We start from the raw sequence: 22,480 nt of genomic DNA on the forward strand, positions 1-22,480 counted from the left end.
AGGTTTGCTCATATTTTAGGCTAAATATTAAAGAGATCAGTGTCAAGTTGACTCATTGAAAACAATGGGAGCTGCTAAGTATAGTGAACTTTACAAAGTCTTGCCACTTCATTCAGGCTGAGGATATTATTGGGCAGTGGCTGTGTGACATTTTGTGCCTCAAGGTTTTCGCTTAAACTTTGTCTGTAGCCAAAGAAAGTATTTTGTTTTTTTTGTTATTGTGGCAGTTCAGCCCAGGCTGGGGCGGCCCCAGGGAGTGGGGGTCAGCACCCACCACCTCCTGCCTCCAGCCCTGCATGGGGGCTATGGTTTCCAGGTGGGTTGCTGCTGCAATGTGGTTCCCTGCCTCCTCCCTCTCCCAGCAGTAGTGACAGAGCAAACTTATTGTGGCGGGTGAAGTGCCAGTAACCCACTGCCTGCTCGCAGTGGGATTGGCACTTAGGGCAGGCTGCTGTGGGCCATGGGTGGGGGCAGCAGCAGGGAGAAGCAATGGACAGCTGCAGCCTGGTCTGGACCAGCTCTGCAGCCCAAGGGCGTAGGCAGCAACTGGCCTGCAGCAGCCCACCCTGAGCACCTGGCACTACTGTGAACCACCTGGAACACCTGGGTGACTGGTGCCTCATCTCTGACCACCGTGATAGTTTGCTCTGCCTCTAGGAGTGGGAGGAGTGGGCTGCTGTGGGCCATGTGGCCAGACCCAACTGGGCTGTGGTGGCTCATTGCCCGGTCCAGCCTTGCCCCACAGCCCAGGAGTGCAGCCCAGTCTGCTGACCCCCACCCCATCAAGCCACCCTAGCCTGGGTCACACTGCTGCAGCAGGAGGCAGCAGTGAGTCGGGCCGCATAACCGAGTGCACGGCCCCAGATCCACAAGTGGAGCCTATCACTACCCATGCTGCCCCTGCTGCAATGCAGGAATTAAACCTCCACTTCCCCTCAGGCTACTGGAGTCATGCCCTGCCCTTACTCCTGCCACCAGCCAGTGAGTGAGCAGGGGTGGGGGGCTGGGAACCTCTGACAGGGCCTGCTTCTCCCCCTCTCCCTCCAAGCAGACCTGCAGGCCAGAGTGGGAGTTTAAACCCATCCCCAATCATAGTCAGGCCCGCCTGGGCCTGTCTATGCCCCTTCCCTCAGGTTAGTTTCCCTCTAACTGAGGGCTCACTCTAGTGCCCCCTTGCTTCTGGCCTGAGCCATTGCAGGCATGTGCCTGCATTTGCTCAGTCAAAAGAGAATGTCTATTCACTTGCAAATTGGTTCAGTCTACTCAGGTTAAACTAACCTGCAAAGGTTGAATCAACTCAGGCTCTGGCTCTTTGAATTTTTGTCTGTAGCCCTAGAGTGTTGTGTGCAGTTTTGGGCTTCGTATTTTAAAAAGGACGTGGACAAGTTGGAGAGGTTCCAGAGGCACGTGAAAACAAGACATTTGACTTGCCTTCCAGACAAGGAAAGCAAGTCATATGAGGAAAGGTTGAAGGAAATAGGCATGTTCAGCTTATGGAAAGGTGCTTAGAGGGGCATGAATGTAGTCTTCAAATACTTGAAGGGCTACAAAAAAAGAATAGGGGAAAACACATTTTCTCTGTTGCTGCAGAGAGCAGGACATGGACCAGTGGCTTGAAGTTGCAGCATAGTAAGTTTAACAGTGGAATAGACTGCCTAGGAAGTTAGTTGTGTTTTTTTCCATCATGGGAGGTATTCAAGAAGAGGTTGGACAGGCCTTGGTCAGAGATGATCTAGGCATAACTATGCCTATGTTTTACTACAGGTATTTCCCATGCTTCTGGGTTTTGTAGATTAGTGCATGGGAATGGGATGGAGTATTTCCCCTCCTGCTGCTACATGTCAATATTTTTTAAAGCCTTCCTCAGAAACATTGGGTTTTGGCTGCAGCCAAGGCTAGGGATTTTGACTTGGGTGTGCCCGAGCTCCTGATGGGACCAAAGCAAGAGGCTTCTAGCTAAAGGGTCTTCCCACTCTGCTCAGGGTCAGGATGATTTGTCGTATTTGGGTTCAGGAAGGAATTTTGCATCATGATAAGATTGGTATGGATGATCAGTGTTTTAGCCTTTCTCTGTAGTGGTGTGGGGGCGGGGGAGGAGGGGCATGGCCCTCTACTTGGAATCTCTTGAGTGTATTTCAACAAATTTTGCAGCAGCAGGATGTTGGCCGCTGTAGTCCCCCTGTTTTACCTGTGGCAAATTAGGGTGTTATGTCTTGTGTTGTGCTTAGGTTGACTGTCTAGTTTTGCTAGATTAGACAGTGTATTGGTATAGGATGTTTTGGATAGGGATGAAACTGCCTCAGACAGGGTGTTGGACTAACTGATCTCTAGTGGTCCCTTCTAGCCCTACTTTTCTCTGATTCTCCCTGATTCTAATGCTTTAGCATTGGCTTTCTAAAAGGGTTCAGCAGTTGCAGTTGAGATCAGGTAATTCCAAAGAAGTTTCCATTTAAGAGCTTAACTATATAGCTCAAGATATATTGGTATCAATAAAGAAGGTAAAACTTGTATAAAATATCACATGAATAATGCACTTCTGCTACCTGAGTTGTAATTTTATGCATACCAACCTCTGCAGGCAAGAACTGTTTGGATTGTCAGGTCATTTTTAAGATACCCTGGTTGGCTATACTACTGACACTCAACCTTTTGGCTCCACAGGCCAGATGAGAGGTGTGGGGCCCATCACCAGTAGGCCAGATTGGGTCCTAGGGCCCGGCATACCCCTTTCCTGCCCTGCATGCTGGGATTAGACCCTAGGCTCCCAGCACTGTTCCTTCCCACCCCCCACCCCCTGGGATTGGGTCCCAGTGGCCTGGCATCACTCCCTCCTGCCCCCTGCATGCCAGGATTCAGTTGGGGGGGAGGGGAGGGGAGGGGAGGGCTAGCACTTGCATCTCCTGTCTCCCACACAGTGGGATTGGGTCCTGGGGCCTGGCACTGCCCCCACCCAGCCCTGTGGGCTGAGATCAGGCACCAAATCCAGTGTGCAGGGCTCAATGCTCCCCATGGGCCCATTTGACAGCAGGGGAGCAGTACCACTGCTCGCCTACTACCAAATTTGCAGACCCATTCAGAGCCCTATGGACTGGATGACATGGCACCATGGGCCACATCTGGTTGTTCTGTGATATTGATATACCGGAGGCAGCTAGACCACTGATCTTACTTAACAGAGTTGAAAGTTTAACTTAACTGAGTTCCAAGAAGTCAAAGGATAATAGGTTATCCACTAATGCATAGAAGAGTGATTTTCTTTTTAAATGTCTTACATTTCTACTAATGCATTTAAGGGGCTGGAAAGTACTTAGCTGTGGCATCATGTGACAACTTTGTAGACATCTACAATGTAATGAGCAGTAAGCGAGTAGGAATCTGCAAGGGAGCAACCAGTTACATAACACACATGGACTGGGACATAAGAGGTAAGTTATAGAAATGTATCTAAATAATGACTGGAAGGTTAATTACAGGTTAAATTTTGAAAAATGTCAAAATACCATGTTCAAAATTTACTTATACACTTAGGAGCTTGATCCACTAAAGGTTAGGTACCTACTGTATGTGTCTAATTCCAAAATGTAAATCCTCAAAAGCCCTACTCAGCTGCCACTTAATTCTTAATGTCAAAATATCCCAGATGACCAAGTTTTTGCCACTAAAATTCCCTATGCACCTAAATGTTTGGTAGCAAACACACAGAAAATGACTCAAGTCCTCAGTGTCAAGGAGCTGGGCCCTTAGTTCATACATAAGCCCTGAGACTATTGCCTCACCTTTCTCACCTATTGCCTTATTCAATAGACATATGTAATACATACCTAACCGCATATGAAACTTAAACAGAGGAGGGAGAGAAAAAGAAGGGAAGAGTGACCATCTAGCCTGATGGTTAGGCTGCTTATTTGGTGAAGTGAGAGAGACCTGTGTTCTAGTTCCTGCTCCACTGAATATTTACTACATACTGTATATAAGTGAAGCAACTTCATCTGAAGATATTGAGAAGGATCCACTCCAGAATGCCCTACAGCCTGGTAATTAGGACATTCTTCTCATGGGTGGGAGATGTGGGTTCATATCACCTGAGGCAAAATAGTGCATTTAGGCACCTAAGTCCCTGAGTAGCAGAGCTCCTTGAAGAATATCCTTACAACCCTGGTGGGTGTTGTAATCACTATGCTATTCAGAGGAAAGCTGCTTGACCATTACTTCCTTCTCCTTGCTGTGTTGCATGGGAAAGGGCTGGCTCAGGGTTAAGTATCCCAACTGGAGGAATGTGTCTGTCTTGGGGAGGGGTGCACATGCATGTGTGCACATGCATGCTAGAAGGTATCATTCCCACCCCTTGACTTGCCTTTTTCTACTGCCAAACCTTAGTGGCTCTCAGCTCAGTATGCTAGCTTTTGTAGATTCTGTTTTTAGGTGTTTAACTCTCCCCTCACATTGTTTTGGGGCCTGACACCTAACTCAGAACTGTCCTTTGTAGCCAAAGCTTCATGGGGAGTCAGAGAGTAGTCTTCTTTGTTCTCTTAAACATGTAGATTTTATTTAATTTAATCCAGCATACCTAAAGTGTAAATTTCTGATGCCATTCTCTCAGTTTAGTGAGATGCTGATATAGCTAGTGTATATACATGTATTCAATTACATGTAACTGAATAACTACCAGCAGTTTAGCTACCTAAAACAGTTCAAATTTTCAAGAGAAGAATTCTGTCTAGATTCTCATACACCTTACATACAAATACATATTTATTTACTACCTATTGAACTATGTACTGTTACATCTCACATCCAAGAAAACAGATTGTTTCATATTCTCACACTCAAAAGGAAAACTGGCTTTCCTGCAGGGACCTTAAATAGTAAATGCATGGTTAATTTACAAATGCATTTTTAAATTAAATCAATTAAATACATCTGTGGAAAATCCTAAACAGGAATGTTCTGAATGGACATTTTTTTCAGTTGGAGTGTTTCAATCCAACAAATCAGTGTATGTTTTTATGTTTTACAGGGAAACTTCTACAAGTTAACACTGGTGCTAAAGAGCAATTATTTTTTGAAGCTCCTCGTGGGAAGAGGCAGACAATTCCCAGTTTGGAGGTAGGGAAATAACAAGGCCTCTTTATGCAGTTGCAAACCTCATATTGGGGTAAAGTAGTATAAACTACATCAGTAGACTAAATGCCACAGTTCTTAAGTGGCTCTAGGAGAAAACTTCTGTTAGGCTATTTGCTGTCTTTTTCCTTAAATTCAACAGAAATTAGTTAGGTACCCCCAAAATAATCTTTATCTGAAGAAAGAACCATGTAAAGCAGTGGCTGGCAGTCTTTTCAGGCTAGGGGCTATTTGTTTCAAGGGCAAGCAGGCAGTAGGACTCAGTTGCCACAGCTACTTTTTCGCATAGGAGAAGTTCCCACAACCGGTGCTTTTCCCTGCACAAGCATGGGAAAGTGACTGCTACCAAAGCCCTCCCTTGCCAAATGCCTCTGAAGCCCTGTATCAGAAAGCCATTTTCTAGCACAGTGGGAACTTCTAAAATTATAATAAACAAGGATAATAAAATATTAAAATGTTATTTCTTAAATACTATATTTTAACATGTAAGGATTTTCTTTGTTGAGGTCGTATTGATGAATAATTGCCTAGGGATAAGTATACTCTATCTCAAACAGGTTATTTTTGTAGGTAGAAAAGATTGGCTGGGCATCGTGGACAAGTGTTCTGGGATCTTGCTGTGAAGGAATCTGGCCAATTATTGGAGAAGTCACAGATGTAACTGCTTCATGCCTCACTAGTGATAATAAGGTGTTAGCCACAGGCGATGATTTTGGGTTTGTGAAACTGTTTCGATACCCTGCTAAAGTAAGTTGTTTTCTTAATCATGGTATTAGAAAACAGGTTGATAAAATTACTTATACCAGAGTTTAAAAATTCACTGCTCCACAAATTTGGTAACATTTCTCTTAAACATTTTGTAACCATGCTTAGAGAGTGAAATAAAGATGATTTTGTCATTTACAATGTATTGTTGAATATATTTGTCATTGCACATGTCTTCGTCCCAACATGCTCCATCACACAAGTGATGTCAGTAGCATGCACATGTGTGCATTATTTGGATCTGAATTGTCCTACCTGTTAAAACAGCAATTTTAATATTGTATATAATTTTAAATATTATCCAAACAGTGTTTTTTATTTTTCGCTGAAAATAATACCATTTCAATATAGTGGTAAAATCTACTGAAAAATGCAGATTTCTAAAACACATTATTTATTCTACTGTACTGTAGGGTGCACACAGAAGTGCAGCTCCCAGCTATAACTCAGAAGGATTTCATTACCTCAGACCAAACAGAAGTTCACTATTGGTTCCAGGGGGGAGGGGAGTCTAGCTGTGGGCTCAGCCTGTAGCCAGGTTCCTACAGCAATGGCCAGGCTCTCTGCCAGTGCTCACTGTCCCCAGAAAGGGAGGGGGGACTGGCAGCAGAGGGAGCTTATTCTTGGGGCTCCCCAGCTGGTGCTGAAGGGTGGGGTGGGTGAATTGAAACCCCCACCCCAGCTTGGAGGGCCCCCTCCATCCTCGGTGGGGGGGGCAGGGCTGAAAAAACCTCAGGCTAAAATCCCTCCACTCCCTTTCCCTCTTCCCATTTTGAAAACAGCAATAGGCTGGGAGCTCCTCAGGCACAAGTTACAGAAGGTGTTACATTTTGAAACATCTTTATCTGATACCTCATACAATGAAGGGCCAGGTTTTCACCTGATGGGCCATTTTTGAAGTCCAGCCATGCACTTGTGTTTGGTCACAGCTATAAACTGCTTTTTGTGGCCAGATCAGGAGAAAATAGTCACTTCTGTCTGCACAAAGTCACCTTGCTCCTTGTTGCCTTAATCAAGGCTTTTCTGAATAGACCAAAGGATCTATATTTCATCAAGTTGCTGGATGATTAAGGAAGCTGTCAAAATATATAGTTCAGAAAAAAATACAGACGAGAGCATTTTTAAAAATCTGAGTTTTAAAAAAGTTAGATGCACCAGTGGACAAAAATATATTTTTATTGAGCAGCTAATTAACATTATGTAGAAAATCTGATTAAATTATTGTCTTCTGGGGATTTTTTTTTTTCCTATTTAGGGAAAGTTTGGAAAATTTAAAAGGTATGTGGCACACAGTACACATGTAACAAATGTTCGTTGGACTCATGATGACAGTTTGTTAGTCACTGTTGGAGGGGCAGACACCTCTCTAATGCTGTGGACCTATGAGATGGAGGGACATCGAGACAGCAGACAGTGTGATAGTGAAGAGTCTGATCTAGATTCTGAAGAAGATGGAGGTCAGTAATATTTTTAAGATGGCTTAATACAGCAATTTTGGATTCTTTAGGGAAATTGTCCATTTAGAAATACTAAAACTTACGGAGCTATTTTTACCCAAATGCTTCAAAATGTTTTATAAACACTGCTTAAACCTTGTAACACCCTCTGTGAGATAGGGACTGATGAATACACAGACCACCTTATTGTAAGTTTCTGAAATGTATAGTACTATCAACACTTAGTTCTTTTCATAGTACTAAAATGCTCCCTGCCATATTTAATGGGTGCATTTCAAAAGGCTCCTTGTCATCTTGTAGACCTAGAGGTTTATGAGTCAGGGTACTCAAGGACTTTCCAAAGTGGTTCAATATTCTGCCTGTGTTTCGAAGTGAGGGTTGCCTGCCTGTTCTGGTATTAATCATAGTTCTCAAATACTTTTAAGCTACCTCTTCCAGGTTTGACTTTTCAATCTGTAAATATTACTGATAGTTCTGCATAGTGATTTGACTTTAGTTATCAGTGGGCATGTCTGCGCGAAGCTTCGGGCTGTGCGAAGCTTTGGGTGCTGATTCGATTTGGAGGAGATTTGGCCCAGTTTGGTGGCCGAATCTCTGAATCCGAATTGAATCCGGAGACCAACGAAAAGGTCCGAGTCAATTCGAAGCTCTCCAAATCAATTTGGAAAAGATTCAGAGAGCTTCAGAGATTCAGGCAGTCGCCATTCACCACCACAGGGAAATGGACCCAGACTCCGTGTTGGTAAGTAAGGGGAGGGATACGTAAGAAGGGGGAGGGGACCGTGGGGGGACCCCCGCCAGGCCCTGCCCCCTGTCTGCTCCCTCAGCCCCCCTGAGCACCCACCAACCCCTACCCGCTCTCCCAGCCCTCAATGGCTGCCCCACCTGGCCTCAGCTTCCCGGCGCTTTAAACAACAAAAAAACCTAAAAGCCCTGCACTCACCAGCTGCTGCCAGGCAGGGGGGCGATCCCCACAGCCCCCCCACTGCCCCATGTTGTGTGGGTGGCTCTTCCATGAGCCTCCATCCCCAGCCTCCATCCCCTGCCCGCTTTCCCACCCCCTGTCAATGGCTGCCCTGCCTGGCCTCAGCTTCCTAGCACTTTAAAAAAAGAAAAAAAGAAAGCCCCATGCTCATCAGCTGCTGCAGCAGCCATCGGGGCTTCTGGGGGCTCATGGCAGAGTCCCCCATGCAGCACGAGGCAGTGGGGGGCAGCGGGGATTGCCCCCCTGCCTGGCAGGACCCGGTGAGCGCGGGGCTTTAGGGGATGGGCCCATTTGATTCGGAGATTTGACCGATTCGGTGGCAGCCAAATCTCCGAATCAGATTCAGCCGAATCAACTTGGGACAGTGATTTGAATCACTGAATTGAATCACTGTCCTCTGAATCGGCCGAATCCGAAGCAAATTCTAGCCGCCTTGCACAGGCCTAATGTCTACACATGCTATTCATTTGAAGTAGACTTACTGCACAGTAAAAATACAGTGCAGTAAGCCTAGTGGGGAGCACATCTACACGTGCTCCCTCTTGGAAGCAGATTTGCTCCCAATGGGCACATACAGACAAGTGCACACATGCCTGTTACTGCACCTCAAAGCAGTTTGAGCTGCCACAAGAGGCATGCTAAGATCAAAAAAAAAATGTTCTCTGCATTGCATATTTACTGCATGGGCTCTAAGTTTGATACCAGGAAATCCCAGTATCAAAAAAAAAAAAAAAAAAAAGCCGAAAAAAAGTGGCACAGGGCATGCTCGTGTCCTTAGGCAACTGGACACTGAGGCCTCCAGAGAGATGCTATGGCACCCAGGCAGAGTGTCTCTATGGCTGCCCTGTACCCCAGGATACTGCTATTTGAGCTGCTGCAAGTGCACGTGCCTGCATGTGTGGGCGTACCCAATAGAAGCAGCCTGTAGAGAACTGCTCCCACCCTGCTCTGCCCCCCTGCAGCAGCCAGGGGGAGCTCCAGGCTCCCCCGGGTACTAGCCCAGGGGCTGGCAGGGAGCCTTATCTTATATTCAAGTAAATATGGTTTGTTGTTATTTTGGGGGTTTTTTTTGCAAGATCCACCATTTTTATAGCATGGCAAATAGTATGAATATGTGACTGTCTATGTTTTGTGATATGAAACCCACACACAAAGTGAAACAAATGTAATGCCTGCAGATCCCTTGTAGTGCATAGTATGTTAGTAAATTAAGTGATCTGTTTTCTCTAGGGGAAACAGCAATTTATTTCAGCATTCAAATACCAGAGGCATAATTTTTAAATTAACCTTTAATGGTTCATGTGACACATATGCCAATCATTTATCTAATGTTCTGTGGGTTTTATCATTTTTTAAGTGTTTGAGCAGTTCTGACCTGAAAACTCAAGAGTGAAAGTGTAAGAATACATATATATGATGTGACTTCATAATACTTGTGCTTACAAATTTTAAAGACAGTGCAAATATTCTAAAGAGGCCATTTAGAAATAGAAATAAGGAAAATAAATTATTTAAACTATATGTGTAATTAGCAGATGATTTCTGGTTTCATGTTCTAGACATAATTGGATAGAAATTACTACTTTTGAAGTACTTCTAAAAGTGCTTTCCCCATTTTAAAGATATCTTTGAGCTTTTCTACCACCCCACTGATGTTTTTAGAATGACTACTTTTTAAAGGATAATATTTTAGTATCTTTTTTATACTTTTTTTTTTAAGTGGCTGCCCTAACTTATTTTCATGTGTGTATATTTAAAGGATGGTATTCAATGTTGTATTCTTTTCTGTTGTCCAGTATGTTGGCAGGTGATGCTCGACATAAATGCAGCTGGTTTCTATTTTTTGCTTCTTATTTCTTAATCCTGTTTTCTATATTGGTTTTCTTAGGCTATGACAGCGACGTGACACGAGAAAATGAAATTAATTACACCATCAAAGCCTTATCAACAAACATCAGACCAATGTTTGGAATTAAGCCTCACCTGCAACAAAAGGAACCATCATTAGATGAAAGGTAATTTCTAAATTGGTATCATACTGCTGTGCTGTATACATTAAGATAAGTGAAACATCTTTTAAATAATATTTGATAATCAGATGTAATTGTTTAGGGTTTCATCACTTCTCTCCGACGTTCTGTTCTGAAAACCTGTAAAATACTTGATAAACGGAGCTGGTGGTAGGACCTATAGTGACTTAACATATTTTGCTATAAAAGACCTTTTTCAGTTGCTTATAATTTTACCTCACTAACTATTCAGGCTGAAATTGTCTGTCTCATGATGATTATTTTTTCACTTTGAAAGAATGAGGATAGTAAAAATTGGTTTTAGCCCTTGTTAAAGTATTCTTAGAACCATTATAATGGGAAGCTCTAGGTTTTTTGAAGAAATTTGACAGACCTTTAATCATCCTCATGAATTTTACCCAAATTTGGCTAAGGTATACACCCCCAAAATTCCAGGTCTCCCTCTATCTATGTAGGCTTGCACTTACATTCTCCAGAGATTTTATTGGGGATAAACTTGTTCCAACTCCACATACCTCCTGCAGAAAATACGAGGATGATCTGTCCAGAGGCTGTTCTGATGCTGGTCAGTAAGAAGTAAGAAGTAAGAGCAGGGATACTGACTATCCAGTGCTCTTAGTCCCCAAATGATGCCCAAGTATAAAAAAAAGAAAAAAGAAAAAAAAGGAGGATGAAACAGAGTAGCTTGAATGTAGGAGAGTGAAGAGCAGAGGGATGAGAGCTGGGAAGGGGGAGGGTGGTTAGGAGCTATGTAAAACAAGGGGAGGAGGTAAGGAAGTTGTGAAAAGGAGCAGAAGGAAATAGGGAAAGGAGTGGGGCTTGATTTAGCATCCAAACAAACCAATATAATTTCCTGTTGAATTCAGTAGGTGTTGGATCAGACTCTCTAAAAGCTTAGAATCAAATTTCAAGTAAAAGCCAGTTGTTATGACCACTGAAGACACTTAGATCTATTGTGTGTATTTTAGTTTTTTACCCTAAATTTCTGGTAGACTATTTATTGTCATTCTTTTTTTTCCCATAAATGTTAACAAATCTGCTTTTATATATACTAATTTTTGTTTTTCTCCTTCATTTTCACTTTATTTTGCTTCCTATGAAGGCAGGGGGTAGTAAGGTAAGTTATCATAAAGAAACCTAGGATAATTACAGTACTGCTCAGACAAGTAAAATTGTACATTGAAGCAGTGAGGTGAGGGGCATAGTGTAGCATGCCCTTTGTTAAAAGGACAAGTTGGTACAGGGCAGTGATGAAATTGAGGGACAAATAAAGATCCAGAATCTGGTCTGGGTACGGGCACATCCAGACGAGCGTGCATATGCAGTATGTGGCACTGCAGCACTGCACACACTGCACATGCAGGTATTCCCCACGCTACTAATTTGCAGTGTGGGATCGGAGGGGGAGGTTGACCCTGGGATACCTCAGCATAAAAAATCCTGTGCTAGAAAAAAAAAACGGGGTGGCACACATGTCTACTGCATGCACTGCCCAAAACCAAAGCCTGGCTGGCCGGAGCCATGCTCTGGCTGCCAGCAAGGCACCTTCTCCTGTATTGCTGCTGCTGGACTCCTGGGAGGTCCCCACGACCCCAGGTAAGGCTGCTGGGGCCAGCCCAGGTGCTGGCTTCACCCTCTCCTGTCCCACCTGGGGCAGCTTACCACGTGCCAGAGCACACATGCATATTGTGCCACTGCTATTTATCCCCAGGGAAATACCTGTGTGCTTGTCTGGATGCACCCTAGATGGGCTGAGCATTTAGATACAAGAGCATGGTGGGGTGGGAAGATAAATCTTACTTATTTCCACCAAGGCTCTGGAGTGTCTGAAGACAAGTACAATTGTCTGGAGGAAGGGAAGAGAGAGCACAGTGGGCTTGTGACCTGACCAAACGTTAAATTGTCCAAACATTAAATTGTCCTGGCACAACAAAAGTTGCTGTTTGAACAGGAATTTTTGTTGCAGATCTGCCATTTTTGTGGCAGGTTGGCCATTTGTATCCAGGGACAAATTCCTTTAACATCTGGCATATTATCATTTGTTTTGGGTCATTTTCATATAGTCTGTAACAAATGTAACATCTGGAGGGGGGGTCTTAGTGTACAACTTGTTGTTGCTGAATATTTTTATGATTGGAAGGTAGAAAAGCCACTTTTATTAATTGGATTCCAGAACATGACAAAAAAACAGCAGACTATGCCAACTCATCTCTGTGTTAGATAGTACTATACATTCCAGTTTATGGGTTTTTACTGAAGTGTATTTGTTTAAGAAGTTGAAGAGGGATGCTGCTTTAGTGCTTATGCACTTGCATATCAATTGAGTATACAATATATGCTGAACCAGCAGTCAGTATGACATTCCTAGTGTGAATAAGTTGGTAAACCTGCACACTGACTTTTACAAAAAAGTTAAAATATTATCTGAAGAAAATATACTTTTGTTAGTATGCAGTGTTTGAATAAATTCATAGAACCACAGATTGGACTTACTTGCATGTTCAAGCTGTCCCTTATTTAATATATATATATATACTATGTAATTTAATATTAAATTTAATATCATGTACCTTATTTATATTTATGTATAAATATGACTTACATATTTCGAATTATTTTAACTTCAATGGATAGTACAACTAAGTTTATGTATGGGGGGAGAGACACTATTAGTACTAGGTAATTGATTATATTAAGTGTTATATGATATTAGATTATATAGATTTCATGGTATCAACTGCAGTGCTCAAGATGTTTGTGATGATAGCCATGCCTGAGTTGCCACTGGCCTTATGCATCAGTTTTTCTAAACTATACTGTTCATATTTAGATAATTATTTTATTTCACACTTGACGAGAACTGGTACTTTTTCAAGTGGTGCTGGCAGTCATGGATAGGCAGTGTTCTCCTTAAAGGAAGACTATTCTACAGGTGTTTTTAAAGCCTGAAATGTTTAGAGACTGCTGCTCCCCTACGTGACACAGTGTGGATGGGATGGGCTAGGGTTGGGGAGGAGGGTGAAAAAGTTGGAAAGAAAAGGGATTTGGAGATGCATGGAAGAAATGCTGTCCCCATGCTACTCTCCAGAACTCGAGACACAACTGTCTGCAATTCATCCATATAATTTCCAACGCAGAAGAGCTATACAGGGAAACGGTTGTTCTCTAGTCTTTTTCTCATGTCTCTACACCACATTTGACCATTTTGTTATGTAGGCTTGTGCTTATTTATTGTATTTTGCAATATTTTTCATTGGACATGTGCTTTTGAGAAGTGGGCATCGCAGCAGGTATTGCATAAGTCTGGGCATTGTGCCACAGTCACAGGTGGTTGAATCAGTGGTATAGCCTCATTTCATTATTTACTTGAAATGTCCAGCTCCGGTACCTAGGCAGTTGAGACATTTCTACCTTTGCTATGGTTTGTCAGCCCATGGTGGTAAGAAATGTATACTTTTTCACTGTCAGATATTTTCTTTAGCCTCTCATTCTACATCTGTAGCCATGTCTCCTTGGAATGTGGCATTAGAAGGTTGGGTGCTGGTTAGGAAGCTCCTGCATGACTTCAGATGTTTGTATGCTGTGGGATGGTCATACAGTGGGTGTCTCACATCTTCAGTTTGTTTCGATCGTTCTGTCCCCCTGGCTACTGCTCTTCTGATGTCAGGCAGAGTGAAGCCAACCAGCAGGTACACAGTGTTCTGGCTGGTAGGCTTCAGACATCCTGTGATGCATTGGCAGCTACCATTTAGAATGGGGTCATGCCGTTTACTTTGTACAGATCTGTCCCATAACAAGGCATACATACTCGGTAGAGGAGAAGCTGTGAGCCAGAGCAGTGGTTTGGATGGTTGAGGGGCTAGCTCACCATTTCAAGATGACACGCTTATAAGGAATATTGTTCCAAGTACTTGCCTTTGCTTTCGTCTTAATGATGAGTTCTTTGTATGAGAGGGTTTGATTAAGGGTGATTCCAAGGTAAACTGTATTTGGACAGTGAGATAGTAGGTTCCCAGACCATGTAATGTTGAGCTAGCAGTTGGCCACATGGTTTTTCAGATGGAAGGCAAAATACTTGTGTTTACACTGGGTTGGCATGTAATTGGCTTTCAATGTAGTATGAGGTTAGTCCAATTAGTGGCACGTTTAGGGATTTTTTGACATAGCCAAAGTCAGTGTTTTGGGCTGTTAAGCGCAGGTCATTTGCATAGATGAAACATTTTGTTTCCAAATCAATTGACTGATCATTTGTATAGTTGTTATATAACAGTGGTGCAAGCATACTTTCTTGGGGACGGCTCTTAATCTGTCACCTCCAACTGTTTTGCCTCCCATCCAGTTTGACAAACAAAAGTCTGTTTTCAAGCCGGGTTTATATCGGCCCTTAAGGTGTAGACTCAATCAGGGTCTGGTAGGATTTCCTGCATTCTTCTGTGATAGCTAACATGAACTTCTTGCCTGTAGCGATGGTGTTTGTGGAAAAAGGGTCTAGTTCATACTGTTGCCTGTAGTCTTCATATAGGCTAGTGGTTTGTGGAGTGAGGCCTGGGATGTAATTCTTGCAGCAAACTTGCGGGACTTTTTCCTCGCGGATTTCTGTAGTTTTTATGAATTGGTCATAATCCTCAAGCAGTCCTTTGATGGTTTTGACTGTGGCATCAAGCTATTCTGAAAAGACTTTCCAGTTTGCCATTTTAAGGTTGAAACATTAGAAAAATGGCACTGTTATATGTGTTACTGCAGCTTTGATCTGAATTGGTTGATGTTGGAAATATGGGATGGGGTGTAATACCATTTTATTACTTAGCCTAGTGATGGTGTTGCTGGTGAATATAAGGTCTGGGTTGTATTCTTGTTTCCAGCAGTTGCTAGTTGCTGTTGAATAATTTAGGTAGCTTTTGGTCATAAATCAAATTCACCTGGTATGCATCTGACCAAGCTTCTGCTGTTTTGCCATCTTTATTGATCTCATTGTAGCCCAGAATTATTTTGGTTGGAGGGCCACTTACCAAGCTGTGGCAAGCTGGTGAGGGCCGCATGGGTAGCCCCACCCCTTAACAGGTGGTCCACCCTTTGACAGGTGCCTCGCTCCCTGGTTACCATCTTGGGATCACTGTCCCAATGTCTTGGGACCAATGTCTTGGGACCAGCACCAGTAGGGCCCAGAGCAGGGCAGAGGCTGGCAGGGGTCTGTGGAGCTGGGCTGGGCTGTACCAGGAGGATGAGGGGTGAGCTGACCTGGCTCCATAGAGCCCCAGCAGCTGGGACCCTGTACACCTGCTGCCCTGCTCTGGGCCCTGCTGGCACTGGCCCTGGGACATGGGTGCAGGCCCTGCTCCCAAACTGGCTGGCTCCCATTGCCCCCCCCAGCCCCGCGGTACAGGCGGGGGGCAGTGTGCAGGCCCAAACCTGTGCTCACCGGCGGGGAAGGAGCTGGTGCTGAGAACAGGGGAAAAGCAGCCTCTCGCCCGCCCTTTGGCCAGCGCTCCCTGCTGCAGACACTCGCAACCCACGTGGGGCTGTCTTGAGCAGGCACAGGCAGCCTCACAAGGGCTGCAAACAGCTACACTATGGGGCACCGTCCACGGGGTGGTTGAGGGGCTGCTTTTCCCATGTGCTCAGCATGAGCTTGTAACCCGTCCCCACTTCCAGCCTGGGCCGTGCGCTGGCTCCGGGCTCACCCGTCAGGTCTGCGCTGCGGTGGCAGCAGCTGTGGCCCCCCTGCTTGCCACGCCAGGCAGTGTTTCCTGCTGCTGCCCACATGGAGCTTGGGCACTGGACAGCAGCAGCAAACACTGCTCAGCGTGGCAAGTGGGGAGGGCCACAGCTGCTGCCGCCATGGTGCAGCCTCAACGGGTGAGCCTGGAGCTGGCGCGGGGCCAGGTTACAAGCTGGTGCTGAGCACAGGAGAAAAGCGGCCCCTCCCCTGCCCTGTGGCCGGTGCCCCATGCTACAGCCGCTTTCAGCCCCATGGGGCTGCCTGTGCCTGCTCACGACAGCCCCACCCGGGTTGCGAGTGGCTGCAGCAGGAAGAGTGAGCCACAGGGTGGGGGAGGGGCCACTTTCCCCCACACTCAGCACCAGCTCCTGCCCTGCCCTTCCCCACACCCCCCGCCCTTACCTGAGTTTCCGGCACAGTGCAGCCACATGGTCCCAGGCCAGAAGCCCCTGCTGGGGCTTCCAGCTGGGGGAGCAGGGCCGTGCGGGCCCTGCTGTTGCAGGAGCTCTACAGGGCTCATCTTTGGCAGGAACCAAGGACATATAAATTTTAATTTTCTAAATTTTTTTAGGGGTCCCATGGACCAGATAGAATAGCTGTATTTTGCCCACCCCTGTTGTAGCGCCATTGTGTTATGGTGAAACAGCTGCTCTGTATGATACATCCCTATAGGGGAATTAGGTCTAGAAAAACTGAAAGTACTGTTCCTTTGAGGATTATAAATTCATACTATCAGTTGTCACTGGCTCCCTGCTGTAGGGAATTAGGGAGATAGTTGTAGTATAACCATTTTTTTGTTGGTTTTTGGCAAAGAAAGCTTTGGATCTGAGGATCACAGCATATGTAGCTGAATTCTTTGGCACCGTCTTTGCTATTTTGTGTAGCCTTTGGCTGATCTATGAATACCTTTGATCACCACTCCTTTCTTCCTTCACTGTATTTGGTCAAAGGCAAAGGAGGATCCAGTGATGCTTTGTTTTTACTGTGAAATTTTTCATACTTGTGTCCTTAGTTTTAACTGAAAACTGCCTATTTATGCATTCTATATCCATCATCATAGGCATCTCTGGTTAAAATAGTTTTGAAACATTCACAAATGGCAACAGCAACCTTTTTTAGTTTTGAATTTGAAATAATTTCCCTGTTATCTGAGCTAATGATCGTAGAGTTAGCTAAAATCGTAGAGTTAGCTAAAATTAGTTCTCATACCATCATCTTTTAAAGTCTGAAATTTTCAAAGGAACCTAAGGGACAGATATCCAGGTTCTATTTTAAGTCAGTGGGAAACATAATAAAAAATGGAGGCCTTTTTAAAACAGCTAATCTAAAGACTTGTGAAAGTAAATATAAACATTGGAAAAACTGAAGCTTTACATTTCAAACCTGAATTTTGAAGCTCACATAGAGTTGATTAAATTTAAGTCTGAATTTCTAGAAAATTTGGAGAGGGACTGGATACAGGGTTTTGGTTTATGCCCCACCTCTGCTAATGTCATGACAAACTCTAGTGAGCTAGACATGCCATGTGTATTGTTGGTGCTGGTATATTTACAATATCCATTATTTAGAAAGAAAAAATGGCATGAATGGTAAAAGTTATTTTTCTTAATTTGATATTTCATGAAGGATTGGTAGACCACTTTTTAAGTTAAAACATCTTGACTGTTTTATCTTTTTCATGCGTTACATTTTTATGAATGAATAATTATGTTATGGGGAGAAAACTTGGGTGTTTCTTTTACACTAACATAACTTTTAGAGAAATAGCTGGTAGTAAGAACAGAATAGCTGGTAGTAAGAACAGAAACTGGAAATTAAAGGAGAACTTCTCAGCTGATACAATGCCATGAGTAATATGCACTAATTATACTGGGTCAATGTATTATTCAAAATTTATTTTCTTAAAGCTCAGGGCCAAGAATTGGGAAAAAAAAGAATAATGCCGGGGTCAGCAACATTATTGGGCAGAATGCCAATGACACCCACAACCGCAACTTGTAAGATGTTGGTGTGCCAGGGGTGGATGGTGGGAGAGCACAAGGGGCCCAGTCCTTGTGGCAGTGCAGACCCTGCCCCTTTCCCGCCATCCACCTTGAGGCTCATGAGCCAAGCAAAATGCCTTTGCATGCCACGCTCTGGCACCCATGTCAGGGGTTGCCTACTTCTGGTGATTTTAGGTGCCTCCATTTTTGGGTACTCCTAGTGAAACTCCTTCAAAGACCCCTATGTTTAGAAAGACCTACGTAACCATGTTGAACATGGGGCCTCTTTAAGGTGCTCCAGTTTGAGAACCCCAAATCATTAGTTGCTTTGAAACGTGACCCATTAAGAATGACTTCCTCAGTCAGTTTACATATAAAAACATTAAGCAACCATAATGACTCAGCACAGTATCTGTAAGTCTAGCTCCTTTTTACAGTGGCTTTGCTCCAGTCTTCTGTCCATTGCTCCAACTCATTGTACCAACCTTACTAAACATTATGAACCTTACTAAACATTATGAACCTGTCAGACTGTGTGAGCATACCCTCGTGGCACAGAAAAGTAAGAGCTGAGATTGTAACAGAAGTTTCATCCTTAGATGCTTCATTTCCTACCTCTCCAACTATAGAGGCTGGGACAAGTATTACTGTCAGGTACAAAGTTGGTGACCTCAAGTTGCCCAGGTGATGTAAAGGTCACTCCATTTTGATATGGCTTCTGTACTATCAGCCTGTCTCAGTACTGGAGAAGTTCTCCAAATTAGCAGTTTTCTGTCAGTGCTGGGCTTTCCTCTGATATGCAGTCTGCTGGGCCTCATGTTTAGTGAAATATCTATTCCAGTGTCCTCAAGCCTAAGCATAAGTAAAAGCTGATCCCAGAAAGAGCTTTACACAAGGGAACATAATGCCATTTTGGAGGAAGAAGAAACATCATTTTGGATTCAGTGTGTACATCAATCCACTGGAGCTCTTGATTTTGAAGACAACTGGGGTCCTTTCCATTGATGACAATCTCCAGAAATCTATCTGGTTGTCCCTGTTTTGGAGGCCATGTAGTCTCCCACTGTCTGTCAATCACTTACTGGGTATTTATACTATGGTGATGCAGGGCATAACTGAGTGCATTAGCCACATTTACGGGTAGCAAACTGAGTCACTGTAGTATTAAGTGCTTTACTGAATGGCAGTCAAGAGCTTTATGGCAGATCAAGGAGTCAAACCCATCTATCCTGAATCCTGGTCCAGTACCATCCTTCCTCATCTTGTAACAGTTATATACAGACTCTTTCTTTTTTACTTCCGTGACCTTTAGATAACATTGCCAGATTAGACAAGACGCCCCTGAGCTTCCCGGGAAACAGGTTACCATAAGAAACCATCTGACAAATCTATCCCTTTAACTTCACTCAAACCCAAGAGGTCTAATCTACAGTCTCCTTCTTTGCCACATCTCATTGTTGGACCTGTCCATCCTTCTCCAAGACCAGTTGCATTCATAATAACATTTTACAATCAGTTGAGGAGGAAATTGAGGATGATGGTACCAGTAGTTTCTTAACTCCAGAAAGCTGTTGTATGTTTTGCTTCTCCAGTTAACACAGTCATATCCATATCTGTGCTGCCTTTTCATGACTTTTAACAATTTCAGGAGTTACTAATAGATGTTTGAGTCTTAACCTGGGGGTCCCCACAGTCCAATAAATGACATTGTCTTTTTTATATGATGCATCTCTACATGCAAAGTTTCTTGGCCAGATTTTCATATTTATTTTCATATGCATTTGTTTGGTCTCTGTGTACATGGAGAGGACAGATTTGGATATTGTATCCCAGTGATACAAGACAGAAGTCTTAATCTCTCTCTGTAGAGATTAGGATTATGCCCTAAAGTATGTGGTTTTATTTCTATTTCAGTGTTTTTTAGCATTAACCATTATAGCTCTGGAAATTCTTGTTATACATATAAAGACACAAAATGAGTTCAGAATATGTATGCTGATTTTTCCCTTTAAACTGGTCTCCAGACCTCTCATACCAAAACAATTCATCTGTGCTTTTGTCATGGAAACAAACACTCAACTATCCCCTTCTGTCTCTCTGGTAAGTGCTTGGCTATGCTAAAGGCATTCTTTAGGCATTGGTGAGCATATGTATAACCAGTGCTAGATGATCAATTCATTTGGGTTTGCAGTCCTTAGAGCAGCAGTTTCAATTTGTGGTCCGTGCACCCCTGGGGGTCTGCAGACTATATCCAAGAGGTCTGTGAAAGATGAGCGGCTTCAGCAGAGGCCAATCTCTGGGGCGGGGGCTTGTGCTCCCCAATGTCCCCCTATGTATTACCTATGCTTACAATTCAAAGGGGTCCACACCTCCATTCAAAATTTTCCAAGGTGTCCGCAAATGAAAAAAAGTTGAAAACTGCTGCCTTGGAGGAGTCCCTGGAAGGGCCATGCATTGTGCACCATTCCCAAAGTTTGGTGATTGAACTAAAGAATGTCTGTCCTAACACACATCTTCTTTCTTCATCAGAGCTATTTGGACTGTTTGAGCCAAGGTTTTCCTTGCAGCAGAAAGACTTGCTAACATTTGCCAAATCCTACTTATTCTAAAGACAAGCCCTCAAAGATGAGTGAGCTTTTTCCAAAAGCTGCCAGGTATAAAGCCTGCTTTCATTTATGTGAGCATTAGTGCCTGATTTGAAAATGTAACAGCCATATTTTTGATTTAGCTGAAAGATAGATGAAGTAACTGTACCTTTAACTATTCTTCTGAAAGTTCATATCCTTTTATTCCTAAGCATTACAAACAATGTTTTTAAGGGATCTTATTTCAAATGAACATCTCTTTTAGCAGTAGCTTTTGCAGAGGGCTGCCATCTAAGGTGGTGAACTCATTTCTCAGAAGTGAAATTTCATTGAAATATGAATCTAGTTATGTTCTGCACAAGTATTGTACAACTTTGGACCATCTTAGATGGCTCTAAGTTCCTTTTTGGTTTTGCTGTTTCAAAGCCAACTTGTTCAAAGCCAATTTATTACTCTAATAGATTCTGCTTAGTTAATAGGAAAATCTAGTTGATCACATTCATTTTATTTGTCAAGGGTAATGAATTTGGGAGCTTTAGTGGGTAATGATGTAATTTGCAATAAGGGCAAATCTTGAATCTTTGATTCCCTCCTTATGCAGATTTGGAGTACCTCACAGTTTTTAGCCTGGTCACTGAAAGATGAGTGTAGCTCAACAGGAATTCACAGCATTGATGGACTTTTGATGTCCAAACAGAACTCTACTAGAAAATTCTTTTGATTTATCTAGTCACATCCTGTATGAAATAATATTCCCACATATCTAGATAAATTTATCTTTAGTAGTTTCTTCAGGATGGTTTGGTCAGGATTTATTAAGAAAGGCATCTGTAACAGGGAGCTGGGGACTCCCTGTTGTTTAAGAGTGGCCAACAGCTGCAGGGAGCCCCAGATGCAGTAAATTGCTTACCAGCAGCCAGGAGAGGCTGGTCAGTAGGGGACTGATAAGCTGCAGACACCCAATACAGAACCAGAGGTTCAGTAGTAAGGTGATAGGGCGGGGTACTTCTTGCAGTGCTAGTAGCACAGCAATAGTACTGTACGACAGTTCAGCCTAGAGAAGAGAGAAACTGCTATCACAGTTTGCCCAGTTTGCAGGCTTAATAGAGGATACCTGCAGTGGGCCAAAGGAAGGCACGTGACTCCCAGGGATGTGGCTTGGTGGCTATATAACACAGGCTGAGTCTGGAGAAGGAAGTGGGCCTTGCAAGCTGTTAGGAAAGGAGCGCTGCATAGTGGTGACTACGGCTGAGGGACTGCTGGGGAACCTATTGCCCTGCTGACTGGAAGTAAGGAGCTGGGGGTCTTCCAAGAGCCAAATTGTATTGGGTATCCTGGGGACTTCTAGTTGAGTTATAGCCCCAGGGTTTACCTTTTCATTTTAGTTATTACTGATGCATCAACTTGAGACTAGCAAGGAGAAGCAGAGGTCCCAATAGTACCAGGAAGGCATGAGGAGGCTTGAGCCTGGCAGAGCAGAGCACAAGCTACAGTTTAGTTCAAGAGACAGAGACTGGAGAGGGCCACATATTGAACTGGGGCTGCAAACCTGCTGAGAACCTTGAAGATAGTGTTTCCCAACCTTTTTAGACCATGGACTGGTAAACTGCAGATCAGCATACTACAGACCAGAAGTGACCAGCATACTGTGGACCATCAGCCAACCCATTTTTCTATTGAGTATAAAAAAGGGTTGGCTGCTGGTCCTCAGTATGCCGGTCACTTCCGGACTTCTGGTCAACAGCCAACGCTCTCACAAGCATGATAGCGTTGGAAGTGGGGACTATGCCCTGCTGCCACCTGGAGTGAACCGCGCCTGCATCGCACCTTCCCCCC

At 43.8% G+C, this 22,480-nt stretch overlaps 1 protein-coding gene across 1 annotated transcript in view; it reads left to right on the forward strand.

Annotated features, from left to right (window-relative positions):
• EML5 (echinoderm microtubule associated protein like 5) overlaps positions 1–22,480 on the forward strand; it is a 204,294-nt gene that overhangs the window by 125,056 nt on the left and 56,758 nt on the right. The window contains exons 23-27 of the mRNA XM_025215565.1: positions 3,294–3,425; positions 5,018–5,106; positions 5,692–5,868; positions 7,142–7,343; positions 10,217–10,343. Of these exons, the coding sequence (XP_025071350.1) occupies positions 3,294–3,425; positions 5,018–5,106; positions 5,692–5,868; positions 7,142–7,343; positions 10,217–10,343 (727 nt within the window). The remainder of the gene's footprint in view (positions 1–3,293; positions 3,426–5,017; positions 5,107–5,691; positions 5,869–7,141; positions 7,344–10,216; positions 10,344–22,480) is intronic.

The sequence above is a fragment of the Alligator sinensis genome, unplaced genomic scaffold, assembly GCF_000455745.1.
Source record: "Alligator sinensis unplaced genomic scaffold, ASM45574v1 scaffold1141_1, whole genome shotgun sequence".
Classification (NCBI taxonomy): domain Eukaryota; kingdom Metazoa; phylum Chordata; order Crocodylia; family Alligatoridae; genus Alligator; species Alligator sinensis.